Raw genomic sequence first — 11,694 nt, forward strand, 5'->3', positions numbered from 1 at the left:
CTAGGATTAGGATAGGAGGAAAAACAGAGGCACAGACAGGTGAAGTCGTAATATATCAGGTTAGTGGCAGAGGCAGGAACAGAATCTGGTTTACTGAGCCCCAGTCTAATGTCCTATTGACTAGACTATGCTTCAGCCTCTAGGGTTGCCAATGTAGCACTACTTATGGGCATTAAATTCCCTTATTTAGTTGGGAGCAAGAGAAAATGAAGCTAAGGAAGAATCTCTTTGATTTTATTGGTTAAAACCAGATGCTGACTGTGTATCGTTAAATTCCCAGAGCTGTCCCATTCGGTAGGCAACAACATTTTCCCTATACACCTAATTCTCCCTAGATCTGGCCATGGGAAGTTTTAAAAGCTGTGTCAGTCACTAACTTCAAGATGTGCCAAGACAGTATGAAGAGAAAACTGAGACCATCATCCTGAACTCATTTACTAGATTGCTCCTAAACCTGATAGCTATGGTTGTACATTGTACCAATGGTAATCTGATATAATAATTCCAGGAATCAAGGGTGCTAAGGAATTTGTTCCTTTTCAGAGTTAATATTCAATGTTAGTTTTTCTACTTAACATTCAGAATACAGAGCAGCTGCATAGTGGACAAAGCACAGAAACTCCCAAGTATTTGTTTTCCAAAATTCAGCTACTAGTTCACCATGTCACCTTCAGCAAAACATTTGAATTTTCTACTTTTATTTCTCCCATGACATAGAAGGGAGATAATACTGTTACCCCTTTTGACTCATGCATTTCACCAAAGATTCGGGATCTTATAAGTTATTCCAATGAGGAGAAATTGGTGATAAGCTCAGATGTTCCTTTGATGCAATCCTGTTTATTTAAGAGGAATGTACAAAGCCCTTGTGACAGGCAGAGACTTCACCTGGTCCCGCTTGGGTGTTTTCAGCTTATCTTCCAAAGTCCTTTTTCCCTTTGGCAACCTTGCTCTAGTCTTTCTGGATTCACAGGCATGGGGATTTTCCAATTAAGGGAATGTTCAGTCTCTGAGTTTTCATTTAAGAGCATTGATAGGGGTCTGGCTTATTTATGGTGGTTACATATGGTTAATACAGCTAAACAATGGGTCAGAGTTTATCTTCAATTCTTCCCTGCGGAGATCAGCTTGAATCTGGTCTGGTGAGTCCTTGTGGGCGGTGGAGGTTTACAAGCTGTCTTCCTCTCAGCAACTCTGTTGCAAGAGTCAGCTAACTCTGAGGCATAGCAGTATTCCTACTGGTTGCCACCCCTTCCAGTGACAAGTTCTCCCTTTTAAGCTTGCTTCTTCCATGCAGAGCAGGCTCTGCAGGTGCACCTATTTAGAACCAAAGATGCTCATTAGCCTTCTCCTGATTGGGATGGTGGCAAGCCCCATCATGGTTCTGTTTCCCTGAACACAGCAGGAATCAAACAACAAGAGCTTCTTTTCTCATAGATGTAAGCCCCTTTCAGACAGCACTCAGCCCTAAAAGCTCTGCCCTCTAGGCTTTTCTCAGGGCTACACTCCTAATATTTTACTAACATCACTCAGAGAAAAATAAAAAGTATTTATTATTGCAAGACTACGTATGAGCACTAGTGCTTACGTCCGTGTGACTCCAAAGATCAATTATTGCCATTCTCTGCTCTGATAATGTGTTCACGGTATAAAACTCTGCTGCCAGGTATTTATTAGTAGCAAACTGTCAACATATCACTCCCTGTTAGCAATCTCTTCCTTGACTTACTGATAAGCTATGCATTGTTTACAAAATTTGGTTTTCAAAGGTCCAAGTACGCAGCCTTGCAAATTACTAAATGGATATCCATCTGAACAGATTTAATCCCTGGAAAGCTGCAGTCACTGCTGTTAATTTGTATTAGTTATAAAACCTTTCGGTTGCAGGCTCACATGCTTTCAAGTTAAAAGACAATTAAATATGAAGTTTATATATTTTGTTTGGCATTTTTAAGATTTTAAGAGAGAGTGTAATGAAAAGAAGGATGCATCTTGCATATTATCAATTTCAGTGCTAAATTTGGGTTAATATTGATTACCAGCTTGAAAGATGTTAAAGAAGCATTCAAAAAAAAAAAAAATGTTGTGTCAGAATTTTGTGCAATAACGTCTAGTGGGCCAAATCTTGGACTTAGCTCTCAGCCTCAAGAAATAGGCTCGATGAAGGGGGCAACTATGTGAAGAGATTCAGCTTGTCTACACCAGGAAATTGAGTAGGGTAGTTATAAGGGAATAAACTTTCAAAGCAGTGTAATGATTCCAGTTATAGTGACCACATGGGGAGTTATCCTGGAATAGCTATTCTTACTATACCTGGGCTAGTCAATTTCCCCATGTAGACAAACCCTTAGGCACCTGCTTAACTTTAGGTACTGTGAGTAGTCCCACTGATAAGCATGTACCCTAGTATTTGCAGGATCAGGATTCAGAACTGGTCATATTATATTACTTGTTGTGGGGGGACTAGCTACCTCCTGATATGGTGAGTTTACCTTTGTAGTAGGTTCCCAACCTATACTTTAAATGCCAGCTTCTATGATTAAGAATACCAAAACAGCACAGCTACAATATGTTGCATCCGGAAGTGAGATATTTTTGCACTAAATTATTATTACCCTTCTTTCAGTTTGAGACCAAAATTCTCATTTCCATAAAAAAGGTTTTAAGAAGACAGATTAGAATTGGCACATCACACTCTCTAACAAGAGGAGGGCAAAGCAAGACACAGTAGTAAAAAAAAAAAAAAAAATGGCCGGAATCATATTTCCCTCATGAGGCCCAGATACTAACATTAGAATTTTTATTAAATACAAACCAGAAGCTGTAACTTAAGTTAGCACAAAAGGTTTCTTTCTAGTTTTATAAGACATTTGTGAATGTCCAGTACTATTTGCAGAGATTCAGACAAATTAAGTTAATAGCCTTTTAACATAGACCCTGTTAAGCGCTGTGAGCCATATAGCTTTCAAATAAAGTACTAAAAAAATGGATTTTAACAAATACTACTCCCATATTTCACCTCCTAAGCTTACCAAAAATTAATAGAGTCTTGAAAAAACTACTTTTAAAATACCAGTTATTTCTAGAAACAAGAAGCAGATGTTCTCTTCTATTTGTCTCAGCTGTGCTGCAGTACAACAGAGTCTCTGTTATGCTGCCAGCAGTAATTTATATTTATTTATTTATTACAGCCATTTTATAGTGCCCATCACTGTAGTGTCTGGGTACACTAAAATATCTGGATATGCTGTACAATTACACGATTCAGATTAATGCAAAAATATTTCTTATGTATTGAAAAGCCAATATAGCCTGACACTTCCCTCGGACTGTTTTATTAATACAATTCTTGAGCAGATTACAGTGTGATTTTTTTCCTTCCATTGTTTTAAAAAAAGGGGAGGGGGAGGAGGGAGGAGGAGGAGAAGAAAAACAGGGTTTGTTTCCAAATAATAGGAGTATTAACATTAACACACACACACACACACACACACCCCAAAAAATACTGAAACAGAACATACTACAAAAGGAGTCATATTATGTTCTTTTAAATTACAAACTAGTCTAAGTCTCCAAAGGCAAATTAAGTCCAATCTGCCATTATGGAGGGAATCCATAACAAGAACAAAGTCATTCAAAAATCTGTGCAAAAAGAGGGAACAGGGTCCATTGAAAAGAGAAGACAGTGAGATCAAGAAGACTATTAGCATAAGTTACCTTGTATTTAAATTAATATCTTACCCTGCCAGCTCAGACATTATCTTTAGCCGTTAAGCAACTCTCCATCACAGAACACTATCACAGCTCTTGTATGGATCAGACAAGGGATTCAGGGACTCAAACAAGTAAGAGACCTTTAATGATGCTGTATACACTGATGTAAACACTCACACACCCTCCATTTGTTTGAGCAAATGACAATTCCTTCATTTAAAATATCCTCAAACCACACTGTTCAATATATACATTAGTAACACATGTAAAATATACACAGTGATATATTACATTGAAGAGCTAAGGCACTACATGAAACCCATCAAATACCATCACCTCTGTTTGTAAAAGTTAAGGGTTCTGCATGTATAAACATTCCCCTATTTAATACCAAGCTATCATTAGGATAACCATGCCTGGAGTATTAGAAGAACAGCAAATCCTTCCCTCAAGTTCTTTTATATACTCAGATTTCAAAATATTAAAGTTTTTATATACATTTAAAATACTGTAAAGTAAATGTTTGTCTATTACAGACAATGCTTTGTCAATAAACTGTCACGTATGGGGGGGGGGAAGGGGAACAAGATAGTTTCAAAAACAAATCACTCTAGTGGAGGATCTGTCCCCATGACAATAAACTGTGTGTCACAATGCAAATAAGCTTCTGTGATTAATCATTCCATGACAACCTATCAACTGATCACTCTTGATCACAAGACCTTCCCATCTTAGTCAAAACACAGGATACAACAAGGTTCCAAGTAATATCTCATGTTTAGTAAAGTAAATCTAGGAATAGACATTTTAGAAGATTTTCCACACAACAAACAAAGCAGCAGCCTGCTTTGCTTCATTTATGCAAATTTCCATGAATATGGAATAAGTGGTCCATACTATCTTTAGGTTGGCAATACAAGAGAGGAATACCTTAGTATAACAGAACCACCAATACAAAAGTATCTCCAGCAGATTATCAAAATAATTATTAATTTGATATCTCAAAAGCAGGTTATAATGTTTTTCACAAGGAAATTAAAAATATTAACGCATAAAGTACCTACTCAAACAGAAATCAAGTGCCTACATGTTAGTACACAAGTTACGTATACTAGACAAGAATTGGAATGTTACGACAAGAAAGAAATCTTGCTCCAGCACAGAGATTTACAATCACAAGAATCTGCGCAATCAGGAATGAAAACCTTGATCATGAGTTGAACACAATGTGTCTCTACTATGCGACATCATCAGAACAACAATAGCTTCTTGAAGTAAATTGTATACATTTTACTAAAAAAAAAAAAAAGTAGTTTTTCTATTTACAAAATATAAGAATAGTAACTTTCTGGCAAAATTGCTAATAACTATCTTAATTTGGATAGCAGAGCCACTCACGTATGAAAATTAACATGCAGATTAGTTGTCTGTTAGATATGAGTTTTCCAAAGAGACTTTTCTGTATCAGTAATACCACTTTTGACACAGGAGATTAGGTGCTAACAAATGAGGCTTTGATCTTGCCATGTGGGCGGGCAGACGATGCATTTAATTGCCAAATCAGGGCCTAAGAGAAAAAGTTACACTGTAATTTTGATTTTTTTAAAAAAAAATTGATTAATGACACTATCGAGTTTAAATTTGACAGTAACATTTTTTTGTAAAAATGAGTTCTTATAAAACCAAGCCTAACAGAATTGCTTCAACAATTTTTAAAAATTCTATGAAATCTGTTATTTAAAAAATGTGTACTGTTCAAAACGCCAGCACTGTCCCAGTAAGAAAGTGAAATAGATTTCATTGATTTTCATCGTCCATACTGAGAGACATGCAAAATATAAAGACAATAGACCCCAGTCTTACAAAGATTTAAGCACACTTTAAGAATGAGTAGTCCCATTATAAAACAAGCGTATAAATCAGGGATCGGCAACGTTTGGCTCACGGCCCGCCAGGGTAAGCCCCCTGGCATGGCCCGAGAGATGTGCTGGCCGCCACTTCCCACAGCCCCCATTGGCCTGAAGCGGCAATCCGTGACCAGTGGGATCCACGATTGGCTGAACCTGCGGACGCAGCAGGTAAACAAACTAGGCCAGCCCACCAGGGGGCTTACCCTGGCAGGCCGCGTGCCAAACATTGTCGATCCTGGAATAAATCTTTACAAGATCAAGGTCAGTGACAAATTAACTAGTTGGGTATTTGTTTCTTTTACTTTTTAAATCACATTTAAACTATTAGTAACATAGGCTAAGAAATTAGGCCCCGATTCTGGAATCAGAATCACACCACCAAACCCTTCACCTGCAAATAGCTCTACTGCAGTCATTGGGGATCCACAGAGGCCAGCCCAAAAGCGGGATCAGGGCCTTGGCATACTTACAGAATATAATTTTTAATTTGACAAGATTAATGTAATATTTATTGGGTTAGTTTAAATTTATGTTTTTAGAAACATGTTATTCAAGATGCTTTATAAACTGCCCCAGAGAGTTCTGTAATAATCAGTGGTGCCAAAAAAAATCTTGGGCTGAATATAAAAGAGTATTTCAAATATTTTACTCTAGTACTGCAAGAAAAATAGTATTTACACCTTGCAGGAAAAGTCTGAAGCATTAAGTGCTCCCAAAAACAAACCCATGCAGCAACACAGCATGGCATACCAACTCATTGATTGTAAACAGGACCATTCAATGTAGATGCCTACCCCGGATACTAGAAGTAGGTCTAAAACATAAGAATGGCCATAATGGGTCAGACCAATGGTCAATCTAGCCCAGTACCCGGTCTTCCGACAGTGGGCAATGCCAAATGCTTCAAAGGGAATGAAAAGAATACGGCGATTATCAAGTGATCCATCCCCTGTTGACTAGTCCCAGCATCTGACAATCAGAGGCTCAGAGACACCCAGAGAAAGGGGTTACATCCCAGACCATCCTGGCCAATAACCATGGACTTATATTCTGTGATTTTATCTCATTCTTTTTTGAACCCAGTTATAGTTTTGGCCTTCACAACATCCCCTTGAAACAAGTTCCATAGTTTGATAGTGTACTTCCTTTTGTTTGTTTTAAACTTGCTGCCTATTAATTTCATTGTATGACCCCTGGTTCTTGTGTTAAATGAAAGAGTAAATAACACTTCCTTATTCATTTTCTTCACACCATTCATAATCTTATAGACCTCCATCATATCCTCCCTTAGTTATCTCTTTTCCAATCTGAACAATCTCAGTCTTTTTAATTTCTCCTCATATGAAAACTGTTCCATACCCTTAATCATTTTTGTTGCCCTTCTCTATACCTTTTCCAATTATAATATGTCTTTTTTGAGATGGGGTGACCAGAACTGCACACAGTATTCAAGGTGTGAGTGTATCATGTATTTACTGCCTTATTATCTATCACTTCATAATGGTTCCTAACATTGTTAGCTTTTTTGATTGCCGCTGCATGTTGAGCATGATTTCAGAGAACTATCTACGAAGTCTCCAAGATCTCTTTCTTGAGTGACCACATGGGGAGTTATCCCCATCATTTTGTAGATATAGTTGGGACTATCATAGAATCATAGAATATCAGGGTTGGAAGGAATCTCAGGAGGTCATCTAGTCCAACCCCCTGCTCAAAGCAGGACCGATCCCCAACTAAATCATCCCAGCCAGGGCTTTGTCAAGCCTGACCTTAAAAACCTCTAAGGAAGGACATTCCACCACCTCCATAGGTAACGCATTCCAGTGTTTCACCACCCTCCTAGTGGAAAAGTTTTTCCTAATATCCAACCTAAATCTCCCCCACTGCAACTTGAGACCATTACTCCTTGTTCTGTCATCTGCTACCACTGAGAACAGTCTAGAGCCATCCTCTTTGGAACCCCCTTTCAGGTAGTTGAAAGCAGCTATCAAATCCCCCCTCATTCTTCTCTTCTGAAGACTAAACATCCCCAGTTCCCTCAGCCTCTCCTCATAACTCATGTGTTCCAGTCCCCTAATCATTTTTGTTGCCCTCCGCTGGACTCTTTCCAATTTTTCCACATCCTTCTTGTAGTGTGGGGCCCAAAACTGGACACAGTACTCCAGATGAGGCCTCACCAATGTCGAATAGAGTCACGTCCCTCGATCTGCTGGCAATGCCCCTACTTATACATCCCAAAATGCCATTGGCCTTCTTGGCAACAAGGGCACACTGTTGACTCATATCCAACTTCTCGTCCACTGTAACTCCTAGGTTCTTTTCTCCAGAACTGCTGCTGAGCCATTTGGTCCCTAGTCTGTAGCAGTGCATTGGATTCTTCCGTCCTAAGTGCAGGACTCTGCACTTGTCCTTGTTGAACTTCATCGGATTTCTGTTGGCCCAATCCTCCAATTTGTCTAGGTCTCTCTGTATCCTATCCCTACCCTCCAGCGTATTTACCTCTCCTCCCAGTTTAGTGTCATCTGCAAACTTGCTGAGGGTGCAATCCACACCATCCTCCAGATCATTTATGAAGATATTGAACAAAACCGGCCCCAGGACCGACCCCTGGGGCACTCCACTTGATACCGGCTGCCAACTAGACATGGAGCCATTGATCACTACCCGTTGAGCCGACGATCTAGACAGCTTTCTATGCACCTTATAGTCCATTCAACCAGCCCATGCTTCTTTAACTTGCTGGAAAGAATATTGTGGGAAACTGTCAAAAGCTTATGTTTTCCAACATGTATTATTTTGCATTTATCAACACTGAATTTCATATGCCATTTTGTTGCTCAGTCACCCAATTTTGTGACATCCCTTTGCAACTCTTCACAGTCTGCTTTGGATTTAACTATTTTGAGTAATTTGTATCATCTGCAAACTTTGCCACCTCATTGTTCACCCATTTTCCAGATCATTTATGAATATGTTGAACAGCACTGGTCCCAGCATTGGTCCGTGGGGATCTAATGCTACAAATCACGATTGGAAGAAGGCAGAAGAACAACAAAGGGTTACAGCAAGAAAGAAAAAAAGTCACCAACCTACCAAACTAACCAAGAAAACATGCATATCATCATCATATCCCTTACAGACAGTACCTCATCATTAATTCCGGCACCAGAAAGTGGGGGGGGGGGGAGGAGTAGAGGAGGCAGTAAGAGGACAATAAATCTCCCAATGGAAGGTAAATATTAAAATTGGAAGGATGCACAAGTCGCTTAAAATGTATTAATCCTGTTTTTTTTAATCACTGTCCCACCTCAACACATTTCTCAAGTGATCTCTGTAGCAGTACTCTTCATGTAGCCTTTTGATAATTAGCTCAAAGAGATCAGGCAGGACATTTCACTTTCCATGAAGTATCAAGGGAGAACAGATGTTTCCCCATTTCAGAAGGATTCAAACATAGGACTGGAGTGAATCTTTTCATGCTGCTCTTCAACTCTTGATCACATGGAAATTGCAGTAAGGCAAAAAAGCAAATGTAAGCAAACAAACCAAACTGCTCACTAATAAGCAAAAAGACTGTCAAACATACATTCCATGGTGGAAATTAACATCCCATAATGCTGCTCTTCTACAGTCTGTTGATCCCCAAAATATGGTTGATTAGAAACTAATCATTTTATTGGAACTCACTATTTTAATGTAAAAAAGTCTTGCAAATTTCTACTTTCCCACTCCCTGGGGAAGGATCTTTTTTTTAAAATCTGCATTATGCTGTTGGTGAGTAGATTATGTCTGGACTGGTAATTTTTCATGACAGTTTTGCAAGACTGAAATAAATATCATTTTTAATGAGGCACATCTGTCCTAATCTCTATCTATTCCAGTGAATTATTCTGCTATCCATTTTGAAAATCATGATTTCACAAGTGCCTTGTGTCTCCTAAATGCATTACATGCTGCTGAGTTTGAAAGGCCCTATTTTGCAAAAAGGGAAACTCAGTGGGAGGAATATTTCCTGCTTATAAAACAAAAAGTGTCACTCCATGAGTGTCAGCATTGCAATTTTCATAAATGAAAAAAATATACCACTGAACTGCTGATCTGTCTGGTAAAAGAAGAAAACTCAAGCAAAGAAACAAGTGAAAAGCAAAATCAAAATGCATTACCTCTTGAGTCCTTTCTGATGGTTTTTTTCGCAATGCCTGTTTAATCTTGGGATCCACAGGAGAGGTCATTCTACTACTTTAATTCTCCAGGTATGAATTCCACAAAAATAGCTTATTACTTGGGAGGCGGGGGGATGAAGTGATCCCTTCCAGGTCAAAAGGAAAGCAATGGAAACTTCAAGTTTAGATTTTGTTGTAAGCTTCTTTTTCAACCCCCTTCATTTCTCCCTGAATGAGGATGTAAACTTTGTGACAGGCTTGTGTTGTTCTTTTTAGCAGTCCAACGAAATTAGTATCTGGCAAATAATAGATTTCCTCAATTAGATGAAGCTCAGTTCCTCTGGTGCATTTCCCCTTTGCTTATGCAGCTCCCAAAGGTTGGAAACAAACATCCAAAACTTCCTTTCATCTCACATGACATTCAGAAAAATCTTTGTGCAAAAAAAGTAAAATGACGAAGCACCAGCAGCAAAAGTTTCTTCAGTCACCCAGAAAGATAATCCAGAAGATAGGGGAATCTAATCACTACATCAAACTGCAACAGGGGGAGGGGAAGGGCAGGGTTGATTTTCAGGAAGATTCTGGGTGGTAGTTATTGATTTTTTGGAAGGAGGACCAGTTGAGTGGCTTGGTGTATATGTTCTTGGGGTTGGGGCTGTAAGAGACAGGGTCCAGGTTTTGGAAGAGAAAAGGTCAAATTTGGCGGTAACATGGATTTAAGGAATATTTGGTATGGTGGGGGGGGAGAAAGGGAAGGAAGTCAGGATTAGAGGAAGTGGTGAGTGGAGTCAGGCTAAAGGAAAGGTATGGGGGAGTGGCTGGGCCAGTCTGGGGTGGATTTGAAGGGCAAGGTTTGAAGAAGTGGGGTGAATTGGGGGCAAAGGGCTTCCTGGGGGAGGTTTAAAGAGAAGTGGACTGGAAGAATCCAGGAATTAGGGGGTCAGTGATCGGGGTAGGTGAGTCGGGGATGGGGGGAGATTCAGAAAAGGATCAATCGCCGTGGGGAGGGGGTTAGCGACCAGGGGACCTGAGGTCAGACGGGAGAAGTGAGGTGCCAGTGATTATGGGCCAGACACGGGTGGCGGCGGCGGCCGCCCGTGATTAAAGGCCGGAGACGTCCGTGCGTGGGGGCCTGAGGGTCACTGACGAGGGGCCAGGAGGGTGTCAGCGACGAGGGGCCAGGGTCGCTCGGGGAGGGCCATGCGGAGGCGCCGGGGAGCTGCCAGTCGCGGGGGGGCTCAGGGAAGCGGGATCGGTGGGGGGGGGAGCCCGTGTGAGGGAGTTGCGGGGGGTTCCCGCTCCCCCTCGCTGCTCACCAGGCGGCTGGCTCCTCCTCGGGGCTCCGGGCTCCCAGCTCAACGGCAGCAGCACATGGGGGAGACGGAGGCAACCGCCACATGCTCCCCACAGGCGATCAGGCTCCCCATCGCCGGGGGACCCCTAGCAGCGTCCCAGCCCCTCCGGCGCCGGCGAACGTGAGGTGAAGTCTCGGGACGCGGCCGGGCTGGATGGAAGTTACCGGCCGGAGTTGGTCTCCCTCAGCCCGCCGGCGCCCTGGCTGACTATCTGTGAATCTCCTTCGCTCCAATGAAGAAAGTGAGCGGGCGGGCGATTAGTGTCGCGCGCGGGGAAGAACTCAGACCATTTTCCGGCGTATACAAGCGGCCCACCGAGGATTCAGCCGAAGGCGACCCGGACCCGGTTTCCCCTGCCGTCTACCTCGATTGGAAATTTGGCCCCGATAAAACCTAGCGAAAGCGGGCGCCTAACACGGTGTATTAGCGAGAAGGGTGGTGGGAAGGGGGTGGACCCTTGGGTGGGGAAGGGGTGGTGATTGGGCGTGGTGGCACCAGGTTCCGCCCCTATCCCGGAGATTGACTCTCAGCTCCTCCCTCAGAGGTCCCCCC

General features: G+C 41.4%; 1 protein-coding gene across 4 annotated transcripts in view; it reads right to left on the bottom strand.

Annotated features, from left to right (window-relative positions):
• Positions 1-11,417, bottom strand: part of RAPGEF6 (Rap guanine nucleotide exchange factor 6) — a 235,079-nt gene extending 223,662 nt beyond the window's left edge. Inside the window, exons 1-2 of one of the 4 annotated variants that reach the window (XM_077825108.1) lie at positions 11,104-11,417; positions 9,788-10,083 (exon numbers count right to left, since the gene is read on the bottom strand). In XM_077825108.1, the coding sequence (XP_077681234.1) occupies positions 9,788-9,856 (69 nt within the window). In that variant the 5' untranslated portion in view covers positions 9,857-10,083; positions 11,104-11,417. Of the gene's footprint in view, positions 1-9,787; positions 10,731-11,103 lie in introns of those variants that run through there. The other 3 variants (XM_077825110.1, XM_077825106.1, XM_077825109.1) reach the window with 3 other exon arrangements.
• Between the last annotated feature and the right edge of the window lie 277 nt (positions 11,418-11,694).

This window comes from Eretmochelys imbricata, chromosome 8 (assembly GCF_965152235.1).
Source record: "Eretmochelys imbricata isolate rEreImb1 chromosome 8, rEreImb1.hap1, whole genome shotgun sequence".
NCBI lineage: Eukaryota > Metazoa > Chordata > Testudines > Cheloniidae > Eretmochelys > Eretmochelys imbricata.